Here is a 17,071-nt window from a genome sequence, read left to right on the forward strand (position 1 = left end):
ATGGTTATGTAGCTGGTGTCGTTTTTGCAGATGAGTTGCATCAGAGGGTGGCCACACTCTTTTGGGCGGTTCCCTCCCCAGAATGGAAAACTCATGTTTCTTATTTTTCCACAGTTTATCGGGTTCGCGCAATTGCTGTAAGAATCGTTGGAGCTCGAACATGGAGGTATCTGAATGAGTAGGAGGAAGATAACTGAGTGATGAAGTACAGTGAAAAGAGAGAGGTGAACAGTGTGGGAAGCCATTGGGAGGGTTGAAAGAAAAAGTCAGAGAAATGTTTGAAGGAGAGAATGCGACTCAAAACAAGGAATTAGTTTTTTAAGATATAGAAACTGCTTTCTAATAACACAAGTAACTGTGCTTGTGGAAAAGATAAAGTTGACTTACGCAAATTTTAACCATGAAATTTAACGTAACTTGAACTGGCTTTCATGACTCCATTTTTTAGTACCTTGCGGCGAAGAAAGAAAGCAGCCCTTAATTTTACACTTACTTTCATTGTACGATCATTAATTAGTATGTATGTTCCATTCAAGCACGTGGGTTATTTTTGTTGAGTTCCTCTGTCTGTTTATTTATATTTTATGAGGATGAAAAGAGCTTAATAAAATTTAAAAATAATTAAGATATAATTCAGTGTAAATTTATCGGCATTTTACAAGGAATTAACATGTTCATATCTAACATATCAATTTGATGTTTTGGTCTTTTCATCTTTTGTTCATTTTTAAGTAAATATTTATCAAAGTCTCATAAAGTAATATGAAAAAGTATTATAAAAATAAAAAATTATTTTTATAATTGTCACCATAACTCAATAGATATCTAATTGAGTGTACAAGGGACTTGGATAATGTTGTGTCCTCGAAAGATTTGTAATTTTTGTCCAAAAAATTTTATTGAGTATTTGTGAATTTGTAAATATAAGCATTGAGATATTAAATCACGTTATAAATAAGTGTACTTTCGCTTAAAAATATTATTTTCGTACTACTTGATTTCTCGATATCGTTGTCATTTTTACAAAAAGGTGTTTGATCCTGTTTGTTTAATATCTTTTCTCTTTTGTAAATCTTTGTGTTGACTAGTGCAGTACCCCCTTTTGGTCCTGATTATTTTCGAGATTCTACTTCGGTTTAAAAACCGAGGCATATTAAAGCGAGGTCAAAAGGCACCTCTTTTGGCCTCGGTCATTACCCGAAGCCATAGATCTCTTTTCTGCCTCGGTTGCAGAGAGACCGAAGCCATAGATTCAATATTTTTTTTTAAAAAAAAAATTCACAGGACCGAACTTCATCTCGTCGGCAGCACCCACCTGCACCACCATTTTATCATTGCACCTCGCCTCATCTTCCAGCAACACCTGCACTTTTGTGAGCCACCGCGAATGCCAATACTACACCGCTCACCATGGAAGCGCCTGGAACAGTTGCAGCAACGAAATGCTATGTTGAAATCCTTTTCTTTGTTTCGATATTTCATGCTAGTGGCCTTTGAAGCGGGAGGGCTCCTTTTGTTTGCGTAGTAGGAAGCGACATGGGGTTGAAGATAATGGTGATGACATGCTTCTTCGGGATGAAAGCATCAAGCTTCAGAGTGGGATGCTCCGTGCTGCCAAAATTCTTGTTGGAAGACATTGGTGCTGAAATGTTTGAGACACTCAAAAAAGGAGGGAAGCAAGTGGGTGTGACCAAACTCCCTCGGGTCATGGTGGAAAGGTTCTTGAGAGAATATCTGGAGATCAATTTCGTCGTAGGAAGAGAATTAGGGAAGAAGATGAATAGTGATTGGGGTTTGCGATTTGAGGATTTTAACAGGCTTTATGGCCTCGGTTATTCAAAAAACCGAGGCCTAAAGTGGCTCAATGGCCTCGGTCGTAGGGGACCCGAAGCCAAAGGGGGCGGCGCTGATGAAATTTTTAAATTAGGGTTTCTGGACAGGGTTATAGGCTTCGGTTCTATTTCAACCGAGGCCCAAAGTGGCTCAATGACCTCGGTCGTAGGGGACCCGAAGCCAAAGGGGGCGGCGCTGATGAAATTTTTAAATTAGGGTTTCTGGACAGGGTTATAGGCTTCGGTTCTATTTCAACCGAGGCCTAAAACTGTCCAATATTGCCTCGGTCGAAAAGCAACCGAGACTAAATGTGTTCTCGCTGGCGCCAATTTTAAAATTTTCATTTCTGAGCTGCCTAATAGGCTTCGGTTCTTAAGGAACCGAGGCCTAAAGCTGCTTACGGCACCGATTGTTTGTAGAACCGAAGCAATATAGGTTGCTAAAATTGTAAAATTGTCACCGCTTTCTTATAGGCTTCGATTCCGCCATAACCGAAGCCTATAAGGCGAGATAAAATATCATTATTATTAGCTTTACTTTTTATGAATTATAACTTTCATCGACAAATAGTTGAATATCATTTAAGAAAAAATATTATTTTTAGATTTTAAGTTAAAAATAATGTTAATTCTTTAAGTGTTTCCGGCGCAGTGTTATTTACTACTGTATTAACAAAAGTTCAGGATAATTAATGTGTCCTGTTACACACGGCCGTATTATTTGAGTATAATTTTTACAACTTTTACATTGTTTTTTAAAATTAGTTTATTAACCATTTTATTAATGCTCAATTAAAATCATTATACAAGAAAAGAAATGTATGTTGAGTATTTACAATAATATATAAAGAAATTTTTTTTTGTCTACATTTTAAAGTACTAATTTTATCCTTTGAAATTAATTATTTATTAAATTTTTGAAAATTAACTGTTACTTTTACAAATTTTGTATGACATTGTCTATATCTGCTTCTTTCTTTTTTTTCTGTTTATCAATAGTTATTCTCTCATATTTTCTGATATATTTCACTTTATTTTTAATAAATATAATTTTATTTATATATTAACTTAATAACATTACATTATCATCACTTACTAATATAATATCATATATATTTAAAAAATACGTAAATACATATATGATAGTGCCCACGTTTACCATAGTTTTAAAATAACTAAAATCAAAATATGTTTTAATACCAAATAAAGTCATGTTATGACGTAATTATGAACTTTTGACAAAACACCTACCCTAGTACCCTAAAATCCATCAATAATTTGTCATCACATATTATGAATTACTAAGTAAAAGGGGAGAAAGAAATCTTAATTTCCTTATCATGTCTCAAAACCAATATATTAAATAAAGCATAATAAAAGTTTATATTAATTCATCACAGATGATATAAATTACATCCATTATCAATAGATGTTAATATTTCATTACATCATATTCTTCAAATCGTGGAAGAATATTTCTTTTAATATTCTCCAAAGTAAAATAACAAAAACTTGCATACATGACCAGTAATCAATTGCTAAACAAAAATACCAAAGAAAAATAAATTACTATCGAGGTAAAAATTCACTTACAGAAATTTTATTAATAGACAATGGAGTGGAGTTGTTGATAGGTTGATTAATATTTGATTCCCGAGCAAATGTTGCAGGATTCGTCCTTTCATTTAAGAAAAATGCTGGTTCTTGTGGACTTGGTAAATCATTGAAATAACTACTAAGGTATGATAGAACATTGGTCATTGTAGGTCTAATTTCAGGATTTTGTTGAACGCATAACAAACCAATTTGAATACATTTAGTAACTTCAATTTCTGAATAAGTTTCTTTAATATTAGGATCTAATATGTCTAACCATGTTTGATCTCTCCATTGCCTCCATACCTATAAAATTTTGTCAAATGAAAAATCCAATGACATAACTATTAATGAACATTGAAATATATATATATAATTTAATTGTAAATGAATAATTGATTGAATTATTATACTCACATAACTTAAGAGGCCTTTAGCAACAAGATGTGGTTCGTGAGAACTCAAATTCTTTTTCCCAGTAATAATCTCTAAAACCATGACTCCAAAACTAAAAACATCTGATTTTTCTGAAAATTGTCCAAGCATTGCATATTCTGGAGGCATATATCCACTGTAAAAAAAAATGATTAATTAGAACAAAACATACTCTAAGAGTAAGAAGGTAACAAATAGATTAATCAGAAAAAAATATTTTCACTTACAATGTCCCAACAATTCTATTAGTACCGACTTGGTCTTGATTTATTTCAACAATTCTAGCTAGTCCAAAATCTGAAATTTTTGGAACCATATTTTCATCTAATAAAACATTACTTGGTTTGAGATCGCGATGTATAACTTTGAACCGAGAAAGCTCATGTAAATAAAAAATTCCTCGAGCAATCCCTCTAATAATATCATATCGTTCCATCCAACTTAACAATTTTGATCGCTGAGAATCTACATGTTAAATTCAAAGAAAAATATAAGATTTTGAAATATATTTTGTAGTTTGAGAAAACACAAATATATATATATATATATATATATATATATATATTAATAGTTTAAGGTTGACGAAAATCATACCAAATAAAAAGTAGTCAAGACTCTTGTTCGGTACATATTCATATATAAGAATCTTATTTTGCTCTTCGAGACAAAAACCAACGAATGTCACAAGATTTCTATGTTGAAGTTTAGCTATCACCGAAACTTCGTTTTTAAACTCCTTTGCACCTTGAGAGGAATTTTTTGAGAGCCTTTTTACTGCTATGTGTTGTCCATCAAGAAGAATTCCCTGGAAATTAAATTACTACTTATAAGTAAAATAAAAACTAGAAAGTGATTATACAACATTTTTTCACCTTATAAACTTCTCCAAATCCTCCTTTGCCAATCCTATTCTCATCTGAAAAGTTGTTGGTTGCTGCCTTAAGTGTAGCCAAGTTGAATTGTAGGGGCTCTAAAGTAACACTTTCATTACCAACTGGTTGACACAAACGTTATTGAATTGTAAACGGGTTAAGTTGTTAAACATCTTGAAACCTAAAAACTACATATAATACTTACAATTTTCTCTTAGAAGACTCTTAATGCTCTTTTTCGATTTTCTCTTTATCAGATAGGAGCACAAAAAGATCTTTTTTGGTTTTCTTTTTATGAGATAGTAGCACAAAAAGATGAATGTCATAGAAACAGTTGTAGATACAACAATCAAGATCCATTTTCGCAATGATACTTTTCCTTTTCCTGCAAGATAACAGTCAATAAATCATGACAAGTTATAATATATTAATTATAAAACTAATAAAAAAAATACATTTTTATACGATTTTATTTTGAAAATATTTTCTTAAAAAATATTTAAAAATTTTGTTATGAATAATAATTTGTAAAAAATTATTATCAATTTTTTTATGAAATATTTTTATGAATAATAATAAATAAATATCTCTGTCTCTCGTCTCTTTTCTCTCTCAATATAAAAACAGTGAAGAAATAAATGGACTTTAAACATAAATTACATCTAAAAATATAATTAAGTTGCTATTGACGGGTTTCCCAAATAATACATTAACTATTTAAACCAACCGTTTGAGAAGGAAGATAAGCGATAAGTGTAGTCAAAGAAGGCAACACATATTTTAAAGAGTGGAAAAAGTATACGGGCACCATTTTATTACAAATATTTTATTAATATTTATTATATTTGTTTTTCTCTTTTTTGAAGTCTCAATGGTACTGTGAAATAACATATATGATGACACCTTTAAGAAGAAAATGAGTGAAGTGTAAGAAGTTGATGAAGTAATGGTTGAGGAAGTCACTGAAAAAGCAAAGAATGATGATTTACAGCATAGACCTTGCTCCCTTTCAACCCTATCTTAACAAGAGAAAAGAAAAAACATATAGGTAACACGCTTCTTCAATCAGAAGAAGCCATGCAAGCTATTTTTTTACGAACTAAACTAGAAATGGAAATACATACATACCTGGGCATGTAGCAGAATGGGGTCCATCCTTGCAGAAACATTGGAATCCTCCATCTCCATCAACCCCACACTCACCACCAGAATCACTGCATTTGTTGCAGTCATCGTAATTTCCCACCCAATTCAACTCAAAACCATTCTGTAACGCTTCACTTATTTTGTTGTCAATCACAAGTGAAGCGTTGGTTTCAAATATCGGAATCACCACAACCGTGCAACTCCCCGTGTAGGAAAGTTCAGACTGGGAAGTGTAGTAGACATATCTATCAGCAGCACCACAAATAAGAGGACCAAGTGGATTCGTCGATATAGAGGGGGGTGAATTGGAAGGGCAATAAAAGAGCGTGAGGTTGGCAAGATCATTATATTGATGATCATATCGAAAGTGAGTGTTATCAAAGGTGTTGTTCTTGTACTCACTCACACAGATACCATCCCAATAATCATCTCTGGCAATTGTTACTGTCTGTGTTGTATTATGCCAATCCAGAATACGGTACTTGGCATCGTTGAGGGTTATCTTGGGGACTCCCCTTTCGCATGCGAGCCTCTCTTCACCGCAATAACTATCTCTGTTTTCTCCGAAGAAGGGGTACCTGAGATCCAGATTCGTATTTCCGCATGTAAAAGCGTTACTACAGTTGCTGTATTGAGCATCGTCCTCACAAAGATAGGTTGGAACATTGGTTGAGATGAGCAACAGAAGGAAGATGAAACAAGGCTTAGGTTTCATTGTTGGAGGAGGAGAAGGTGCATGGAAGGAGAGCAAAAGGAAGACCAGGATTGAGTTATGTTATATTGGGAAGTCTCTAACCAGTGGGCATTTCACTTTCAATGCATGTTAAATTTCTAACACTGCTGTTTCTAGGAAGCCCCAGCTAAAGTGAAAGTTTGAATTTTTGAAAAAAGTTGTGGAAGCTAATGGGTCAACGTGACGAAATCATAATCGACATACACAGTTGTTTGAATGTGATGTCCAGTGAGAAATTGTATGTGTAGCTTCTGGGTCTTTTGCCAAAACTTAACGTCAAAATTCACTCTCTTCCTCTGTCGCTGGATTTAAATTTGTCATTTTCGATGTAAAACTTTAAAACTTTTAAGATAATGAATTTATAAATTTTTATCTTTATATAATACTATACTTTTTCATTATTATTCGACGTGACTGATATTCGAATTCCTAACAAAACCAGAGATACATCATACCCTACTCCACAGTCCCTCAAAAAATTAATACTTTAATTACAAACATCAATTTTGGCTTAACTCATTTTAAATTAAAAATAAAATATATAAATTTTAAAAAAGGTTAAATGATATTTTTTATTAATATATATATATATATATATATATATATATTACACATTTGTATATCAAATTGTTAGATTGTGTAATTAAATATTTGATTCACTTTTAAATTTAGAATTATTTATAATTTTGTATTTATTTTAAATTGAACCGAAAAGTTTCGTTTGTAGTCGAACGATTTTTTTTTTTACATAGCGTATAGTTAAACACGGTGATCCATAATTCAGGTACGAGCTAAAACTATTTTAAGTAATTTGTATTTTTTTTATATGCAAAATGTAAATAAGGCCCTTTAATTGCATGCTAGAAACTAAAAATCTCACCTACAGGTTGGATGAAAATTAAAAACATGTTAGGCGTGATAAGTTTTAATTTTCGATGCACTTTTATTTGTTGAAAAATCAATTTCAATTAAATTATTTACAGATTAAAAATTAAATAAAATTTTATACTTGATACCATTAATAAACATAAATAATGTCTTTGGTATCCCGTTATAGTCAAATTAATTTTGCGACTAGTTCATGCACACGCAACGTCTCTTTTTCTACCAAATAATAATAATAATAATAATAATAATAATAATAATAATAATAATAATAATAAAACAGGTGCTCTGCAGGTAATTCCGAAAATGCTTGTGCTCACCAACTTTATGGCTTAGGCATTTTTTTCAACCTGAAAAGGTAAGTTTAAGGCTTACATTTTGTAAAATGTGAGGAGATAATATAAAATTAACTATTCACGTAACAATTTTAGAGACAAATATTATTAAGGATTTTATAAACTTTTAAATAGAAGTAAAAAATTATTATAAAGTATTAATAATAATATAATGTAATAATGTATCTATAAAAAAATAAATTAACATTTCACGGTAACATTGTAATATATATTGTGAGTTACACAAAGTGACTTAAGCAGGAGAAGGATTAGGGTTTGAGTTGTCAAAGATTCATCATTACAGGTTTTATTCGAATAAAAAAAAACTCAAAAACTTTATAATTGAACTAAAGTCAATTCCGTCCACTTAATCACATTTTTAAATGAGTTTCAATAGGGTTAGTTTATTTTACTAATTTAAACACAAAAATATATAAGTAATTTGACATTTTAATGTTTGTGTATCAATTATTTTTTAATGGTTAATTAGTTTTTTTTAATGACGATCTTAAATTATTAAATGATATAATTTAGACCACATTATATAAATTGTGTTCTGTTTTCTATTTGTAACATTTGAATGGCGAATTGTTTAAACTTTTTGAACCAAACGGCGTAATACTTTTTAACTATTACTTATTTGTATTTGAAGGGTTTGAATTATTGAAGACCTGAGAGAAAAATTCCATGCATTGTTGATTTATTTATTTTAATTTTGTTTTAAATTTAGTAAATCATCTCTCTAAAGCTATCAATTAGATTGATTTGGTTTATCTAAAAGTGTATTTTAAAGAAATCAATGAAAAACTAATAAAATATTTATAAAAGGTATTTTATTTTGTTAACTTTCATCTTAAAAGCATTTCAGACAAAAAAAAAAGGTGCATGAGTTGAGTTTTATGGAATTTTAAATATTTTGTTACGACTTCAGAATATGAATATCCAATTTATTCACAGTTAAAGGAAAATTAAGAGAGAAAATCCTTGTCTCTATTTTCATATCCTCGGCAAAGAAACAAATGTTCTCGACACGAGATCACGCGAATTCAACCCCGAAATAAAAAGAGTATTGATAAAGTAGTTATGTTACTTTTCTAACGAAGACACAAAATCAATGAGAAGTAACTTCTATTCTAACAATTTTTTATCTAAATAATCTTTTTATGTTCCTTTACGTGAATATTTATCGGACACGAATATTTTAAGTTACGAGTCCTCTTTATTTGTATTATATTTTACTAATTTTGATATTATTGATACATTTTTTAATAAAAAATCATCTAAAAAATTCAACAGTAATAAAATGTGAAAATGTGAGTTCAATTCACATATAAAAAATTAATACAATTTTTAATATATCATTTCACCTCAAAACTTTATTAAAATAAATTTATATAAAGCGGAGGGTTCAACTTCATCCTTTGAAACTAAAATTAATTTGAAAAGATTGTAATTTCAAAAAATAAATGAGACGATAACCACTAATCTATATTCTTAGGATATATATATATATATATATATATATATATATATATATATATATATATATATATATATATATATATATATATATATATATCAGAAGTTGAAATTAAAAGAAGGGAGAACCATAGTTTCAGAGAGTTTTTCTTGATAAATTTTAACAAACTTTTCTTTTCAAATCACACCAAACTTTTTTTTTTAATTACACCACATCAAATCACATATACATTCTCTAAACTTTGTAAAAAATCCTAGTTAAAATATAATTTTCTTAAAAAGAGATACAGAATAGTAGCTTATAATTTTCTTAAAAGGAGATACAGAATAGTAGGTTTTTATATAAAGAATGAACTTTTATTTCCTCAATCCTGCTCTTGAAATTTTCCCCAAAGCTAGTAGTGGCTTTACAGAAGTGATTGACATTTGACGTATCATCCAAAATACAAGAATTTAACATCAGAATCAAACAAAGGAATAAAAAGACAAGCCTCAATTTCCCATAACAATCATTGGATTTAAAGGACCACATCATCGAACTTGACAGGCAACATAGAAAGAAACAAAAGTTGGTTGAGTTGCATGATCAATTAACGAAAAGGAACAAATTCCTGAAGTGAAACTCATTGAGGAGTGACAAGGCCATGTATCTTTAAGTCCAACACTTCTGAACAAATTTGTCCCATTGTGTGATAGAAAGACAAAAGCTCTGACAACTGTTCCACTGACATTTTCCTCATCACACCTCTTGCCATCTTCTCCCTTTCCTCATTCAGCTTCACTCTCTCTTTGTATGATCTTGCATTCCTAACCGTTGCACCCATTTGCTTTAATCTGTTTTCTTGCTGCACACTCAAGGCCGTGTTCGACTGCAAAATTTATCATCAATCAATACACACAACAAAAACTGATAACTTTCACATTCCTTACACAGACAAACATGATTCACGAATAACAGAGGAAAACAAAATGTATGCATATAATAGGTACTTTGTAATACCTCAAGAAACTCTGCTCCAATTTCAAGTTCGGAGTCTCTGGGGGAAGTGGTTCCACGACCAGCGTTGTAGAGGTTTTTGGCATGTGAGAAACTACGCACTATAATCTTCCTTTTGTTTTCCATTTCCTTGTTAAGCTTAACAGGCTTTTGCACTGTTGTTAAGTTGTTCAACTTCTTCTGATAAGCAACAACGGCCTTTACAAATTCCTGCACTTTCAATGAAATTGCAAATCTTAACTCAACTGTAACCAATATGGACCAATGAAATTAAACAGATATCCCAAAAAAAATTGATATATTTTCAAACCTTATAAGCAAAAGGACATCCTGGGTAATCAAACTCCTCCGAATCAGGCTTCCTCATACGCTCAGGGTGAAATTGCAATCCCATAATGAACTTACCCTCTTCTGGATTATAAGCATCAGGGTCATAAAACCCTTCAATCAAACCATCAGGTGCAAAAGCCATTGGAACAAAACGCTGTGCCAATCTCTTCACCCCTTGATGGTGATAGCTGTTAACCCAAATATCCATTTTTCCATCTTCCAAAGAATCCTTAAACCAGTGATGCAGAGGGGTGTTCTCAACCACTTCCACATCGTGTCTATGCCCATCATAATTGTCATAGTTTATGTGCGTCACCCTTTTATTCTCGGCACACTTCACTGAAAGCTCTTTCCCTATGTCCTGGTAAAGGGTACCCCCACATGCTACATTAAGAATCTGTGAGCCCCTGCAGATTCCCAAATAGGGAATGTTCCTCTCCAGGCATAGCTTCGCGAGGCTCAACTCAATCGAGTCTTTTTCTTTATCAATGGCAGTGTCACTCACATGGAGCCTTCTAATCTCGTCCAATTCCTCTTGTGAAAGACCCGAGGTATCTTCTTCGTACCAAGAGGGATCAATGTCTTCCCCTTCGCACAGAAGCACGCCATGGATTGGCTCAAAGCTATCCAACAACATGTGCACCCCAGAAACACGAGGAACAATCACGGGCACAGCGCCATACCCTACTATAAGATCCAGGTGATATTCACCTGAAAAAGAAAAAAAAAATCATATAAGAACACGTTTTATCAAAAAGGGTTACGTTAATTTCCTTGTGATTGAAAAATAATTAAGGAATTGCACTGAAGTAGTAGATTTAATTGAAAATTAAAGAAAAAGGAGGAAACATATAACATACCGACGAAATCGACGAACTTGTTCTTGCGAACGCTTCGTCTAGAGACAATGAGAACACGAGGGAGAATGACGGAGAGATCGGTGGACATTGGTGTGAGATGGAGATTTGATAAGGGCTACGATGCGTATATTCTGTACGAAAAGGTGAGACTTTTTTGGGCAGAATATTTATAAACGATGGTATAGAGAATGAGAATGGATAAGGATGAGGATTAGGATTAGGGATTGAAATTGATAATTAATGAGCGTTGATGAAACCGTGGATTTCGTGAGATATAGCTGACAGGGCCTGCTGCAAGAGATATATACTGAGAGAAACAACGTTAGAGCGCAGAAAAACAAGCAAACTTTTTCGTGCCTCCGCGTATGATCGACGTTTTAACAGCTTTCGATTTCGTTTTGTTCTTTTCATGTCTTATAAATAGGTCGCTCGCCACCAATTAGGTTTTACACACGTTTTTTTTTAAATAAAAATTCTATCTGTTGACCGTTGACTTAAATTTGGAGGCTGTGCATATAATAGGTTAGAATATATTATTTTAAATGATATTTTTATTAGCTGATAAATGGTTATGGATTGATATGGTAGAATAAAATAATATATCATACTCTGCTTAATGATTTCTTATTTTTTTAACCCTTATATTATCTGTACGTTATATAAAAATATTATTTGTAATCTTGTACAGATGGTGCCTAAATAGATATTACTATAGATATAAGAAAATTTTCTTTCATATTATCAATAAAAGTGTATATTATTCGGTACTCAAGATAATGTGGACCAACAAAAAATAATATCATCTTGGATCAATTGTGTAATTTATATATTTTACATCCTAATTATCAAATCAAACATTAATTAGGAAATAGGAGAAGTTAGACAACTAATTTAAGTCCCATTAAGATAGAATACCCGTTAAAATATTATATATATGTACATTATTCATATTTATTACCTTATTGATAATATTCCTTAAAACATGAAATTGTTTTTGCAGATACACTAGGTCAAATTATCTTTGCAAATATACTTATGATCCTTCAAAGGGGATAACAAGAAGGATACACCTTAAATTATTAAAGTATGAAGGATAAAGTTATTAATATTAATATTAATATCATGGTAAAATAAAGAAGTTGAGGGGCATAACATGCAAGACACTTGGCTACTATTTTAGTAAAAGAAGAGGAACGTGGCACTTTGGTGGGTCAACACATTAAATTGGGGTTATAAGTTATATATAAATAGCATGAGGTGATTATTAATATTAATATTAATATTATGGAGAGATAGATGAGAATTTGTAGAACTTATCAAGTTTGGGTACATTAATTGGAATAAAATGCTCTTTGTAGTCTTTGATTTATTCATAATTATATGCCATTTGAGTGATGTTTTAAGTTCACAGCGTAACAATGTTGACCGTGATGCGTACGTTAGCAATTAGAAGTGCAACTGGGGATACGATACAACTTGCTTCGTCACTGCCTACGCAATAACTTCATCCAATTAGTAATTAATAGCATAATTAAAGACTGTAATTGTTGACAATCATAGTATCGAATAATAAATTTAGATGCTCAAAATAGGATAAGATGATATTTTGAAATGATTTTTAAGTAAAAATTATGAATTATTGATTGATTGACGTAATAGTTAATTTCTCTCGTCATTACTGATCTTAATATTTAGAAAGTATAATTCATTTCTAAATTATTTGTAAATTTAAATATTTTTTATTAATTTCTGATTAAAAAATTGATTATATTAAGTGATGTGAGTTAGAAATATCAGGTAATGTTTAAATATTTGTAATTAATTTTTAATAAAAAAAATCTATTTATGTTTACTTATTGTAATCTTAACTACTATTCAAATCCTTTAGTTAGAAACTAGACTCTTTTTTATCTAATACTTTGTTTCAAATATTAAATAAAATAATATGACTGTTGGTTATTTATTACTATTATTATGTGTGGATGTGTACCCTTCTTAATTACAAAGAAGTTATACTCAATTTTTAATTATTGTTTATTTCTATTTTATTCGGAAATATTCACAATATACTAATTCATTATACTACTATATGACATTTCTCTCTAGAAAAAAGAAAGTCTAATAAAAGAAATAGAAGTAGCATACTAACATTTGATATCTCATACTACAAATTATTTATATTAGTATACATTTTGTTTCATAGAAATAAAACCATTAATATAAACATCGTGAGTTATAATTACAATGTTATATATTAAAATAACATTTAATACAGACCCAAATATATTATTTTCTCATACTTGTTTCATGACAATTTAATAGTTGATATAAATTATTTCAATTAAAAAACGACTAATATTTTATGATTTTTTTTTTTGCGTTTACACTACACGTGATTTTAATCTAAATATGCTAAGTATTTCTAAATATATAAGACAACTAAATTCATGACATAAATTGTTCAAGTTAAAATGTTTTTATGACACAATATTGACATCTGAAAAACATAATAAGTAAATTGTACTCATTATTTTTAAGAAAATAATGATTGCAGAGTAAGGGACACTAAATTTTTTAAATATAATTATAAACTAATTATGAATATAACAAAACAATCAACTCAAGACTTTAAGTCATTTTAGATGAAATCTTAGCTAAAAGAGTGTCAAATGATAACTCTATTGACCAGGAATTAATAGAGTATGAAGCGTGGAAAATCGTTTATCTTGAAATAGAATGAAAGATATGGAAAAAAAAAAAGGCAAAAAGAAATTTAAATAAAACTCTAAAACTAAATAATAAGAAAGATGAATTTTATATATATATATATATATATATATATATATATATATATATATATATATATTGCTTAAAAAGTATAAAGAGATTGATGATAGCAAGTATATAATTACTTTTCCTTATTTATCCTTTCCAACGGGTAGAAAATATTACTATAAATGATTTTTTACTGACTTTAAACAAAAATTACATAAAATTCTGTATATAATAATTTTCTATAATTATTCTTCCACGTAACACTTATTTTATATATTTACAACCCATGTTTAATATGACATTTTTTTTTTCAAATTTGAACTATAATCTTTATATTGATTATAATCTTTATATTGATGCTTTCCTTATGATAGATTGTTTTCAAGTATTCAACTACTATCTCGATCTTTTAAATATTTTTTTTCTGTTTTATTTCTCCCCGTAATAAAATACAAATCTTCTTTCCATTTATCTTATATTATCATATTTTGGCATTTGATATCAATACACTTATGGAATAATGTAATCCTACCAGTCTTTTTCGAATTGAGTTAATTTTCATATATTCTTTATTTTTAATGTTTATTGCTAAAAATATTCAATACACTGTTTTTTTAAATAAAAAATTATAAAAATTTGATCTAAATTGCTAAAATATATTTATTTGTATTATGTCTTCTCTATTTTTATTTTTTTCAAAACATGTCTTTTAATCTTTATGTTTTTAAACTAATGTATTTCTTTTATATTTTTTAAGGATTATATATATATATTTGAACTGAAATCAATTTTATCTTAAATTTTGATATTTTTGTTTTCAAAATAACATTTTTTTTGTCAAAAAGAAATTTATCTCCTAAACGCGATGTGGATTAATATTTAAGTTTAAACATGTTAAATAATGTAAATAAATACAAAAAATTTACATAATTAGATTAAAAAACTATATTTATAATTTGTAAAATTTGAAAACTAAACTACGATATTTTGGATATAAAAATATATTTAACATCTTTTATGAATATGTAAATTTAGTAATTTTCTTTGTACTTATACTTAATGATATTTTTTACCGTCATTATGAGATAATAACTAAAATTTGTATAGTTTTATAAAGTCATAATTCATCAATTTGAAATTATAAAAAACAAACAAAGTTTTGACGAAAAAGATAGGAATTATAAACATATTTTTCTCATAAGAAATCAACTTCGCAATATTTTCTCAGATAATTAAGAAACATTTAGGCATTGTAATAAATAAAAGAAAGAAAAATCTCAAATTATACGAAAGTGGAACGAAATTTCATTCTATTAATTTTTCAGCATACATAAATATCTTATATATTATAATCAATTATACGCTACATCCACGAGAAAATATTTGTTTATTTTATCTTTTTTCGTAGACTGTAATTTTTTTATTTAGGAGAAAAAACTGATTGAAAAATTAGATGAAACTGTCTCTTTCATGATCAAATGCACTATCATCATCATCATTTCTATGCAATCATCACATTTTACATTGTTCATTAATATTTCCATTTTTTTGTTATCATATATTATTAGCATTCTTATTTTTATTAATTATCAGTGTAATAGGTTTTATTAATATTATTTTATCATTTATCATTATTACCATCATTCTTATTTTTTATCATCTACCATTATTCTATTAATATTATTAATGTCATACTAATTATTGTTATTTTCACCGTTGATATAATTACCACCACTACTAATATTAACATTATCTTCATTATAAATAGGTCCACCATGATCTGTTTTTAATCATAATTTTATCATTCTATATATCTCGCTATAACGTTTATTATGCTTTTATAATTGCCACCATAATTAAAAACGTCAAAGTAGAATGTAAAGTTAACAAATATTTATATGTAATAAAGCTAAAGGAAACGAATAATAAAAGTTGAATTTAGGGAGATGGGTTAGTAGTCTAGAAAATGGTAAAACACAGTTTGGATTTCTATCGAAAATTTGTGTTTATGTTTGTTATCTGATTATCTTTAGAGTAAATTATTTCACATAAATGATAAAAATAATCAATACTTTTTTTTTTTTTTATATCAGCAATAGATGACAGTACAAGGTAAAATTCATGATGAATTTCAAATGTTGCATGAAAATGATAATATTAAAAAAAAAATAGTGATTACGATGGTGCAAGTAAAAATTATTTTATTTTATTTATTAAAAGAAAAAATTAAAAACTAATGTCTGAGCCCGGGTTCGAACCGGAGACCTTTAGTGTGTGAGACTAATGTGATAACCAACTACACCACCCAGACAATTTCAAGTTCATGTCTGATAGCCCCATACATTTTTAAACTTTTGTTTTAATCATTGTTTAAATTTTTTAAACAGATATTTTAATCCCATGTTGAAGCTAAAAAAGTTATATCTCTAGTATTAGTTTTTGAAGACTTAAAATTGCTAAAACCTAATTATTTATAACAGTTTTATATCCAGAGACATAACTAAAAAAAAAAACTGAAAAGATCAAATATTGTAAGAGTAATTTGTGAAAATATTATAGGATCAGTTATGAATATGATTTGCTGTTACATAACATTTAATTTCCAACTCCACTCTTCTCCAGAACGCTCGAACAGAAAAATCATCAACAAAGCATCAATTAATTTAACAAACAAAAATATCATTCTGTCGTTTACTGTTTTTAGTATATGAAAACCTTAACCATGAATTTGCTGCTTTATTTATCCGAGTTTTCTCTTTGGTGCATGATGATCGAAAACGATGAAGAAGGAGAGAA

The 17,071-nt window shown here is 29.2% G+C and overlaps 2 protein-coding genes and 1 non-coding gene across 3 annotated transcripts; all 3 read right to left on the minus strand.

Annotated features, from left to right (window-relative positions):
• Positions 1–3,291: 3,291 nt before the first annotated feature.
• On the minus strand, positions 3,292–6,613 carry LOC114185231 (cysteine-rich receptor-like protein kinase 19). Its single transcript, XM_028072844.2, has 7 exons — positions 5,864–6,613; positions 4,941–5,120; positions 4,736–4,857; positions 4,458–4,668; positions 4,091–4,328; positions 3,846–3,999; positions 3,292–3,734 (listed from the first exon to the last, which is right to left on the minus strand). The coding sequence occupies exons 1-7, from the start codon at positions 6,594–6,596 to the stop codon at positions 3,402–3,404; spliced, it is 1,971 nt and encodes a 656-aa protein (XP_027928645.2). The 5' UTR covers positions 6,597–6,613; the 3' UTR covers positions 3,292–3,401.
• A 3,035-nt stretch (positions 6,614–9,648) lies between these two features.
• On the minus strand, positions 9,649–11,853 carry LOC114185232 (putative glutamine amidotransferase GAT1_2.1). The gene is made up of 4 exons (XM_028072845.2): positions 11,501–11,853; positions 10,621–11,351; positions 10,314–10,520; positions 9,649–10,182 (listed from the first exon to the last, which is right to left on the minus strand). The coding sequence occupies exons 1-4, from the start codon at positions 11,586–11,588 to the stop codon at positions 9,937–9,939; spliced, it is 1,272 nt and encodes a 423-aa protein (XP_027928646.1). The 5' UTR covers positions 11,589–11,853; the 3' UTR covers positions 9,649–9,936.
• A 4,659-nt stretch (positions 11,854–16,512) lies between these two features.
• TRNAV-CAC (transfer RNA valine (anticodon CAC)) lies at positions 16,513–16,586 on the minus strand. The gene has a single exon. It is a non-coding gene; the product is annotated as a tRNA-Val (tRNA).
• Between the last annotated feature and the right edge of the window lie 485 nt (positions 16,587–17,071).

This window comes from Vigna unguiculata, chromosome 5 (assembly GCF_037176805.1).
Source record: "Vigna unguiculata cultivar grain cowpea cultivar isolate G323 ecotype 2 chromosome 5, ASM3717680v1, whole genome shotgun sequence".
Lineage (NCBI taxonomy): Eukaryota > Viridiplantae > Streptophyta > Magnoliopsida > Fabales > Fabaceae > Vigna > Vigna unguiculata.

Coding starts and splice junctions, on each gene's coding strand:
- LOC114185231 (XM_028072844.2), bottom strand. CDS start 6,596: ATGAAACCTAAGCCTTGTTTCATCTTCCTTCTGTTGCTCATCTCAACC. Junction 4,000..4,090: donor AATAGAATTGTTGGGACATT/GTAAGTGAAAAT, acceptor TTTTTTTTACAG/TGGATATATGCCTCCAGAAT. Junction 3,735..3,845: donor CTAAAGGCCTCTTAAGTTAT/GTGAGTATAATA, acceptor AAAATTTTATAG/GTATGGAGGCAATGGAGAGA.
- LOC114185232 (XM_028072845.2), bottom strand. CDS start 11,588: ATGTCCACCGATCTCTCCGTCATTCTCCCTCGTGTTCTCATTGTCTCT. Junction 10,521..10,620: donor GATGTCCTTTTGCTTATAAG/GTTTGAAAATAT, acceptor TTGAAAGTGCAG/GAATTTGTAAAGGCCGTTGT. Junction 10,183..10,313: donor TTGGAGCAGAGTTTCTTGAG/GTATTACAAAGT, acceptor TAAATTTTGCAG/TCGAACACGGCCTTGAGTGT.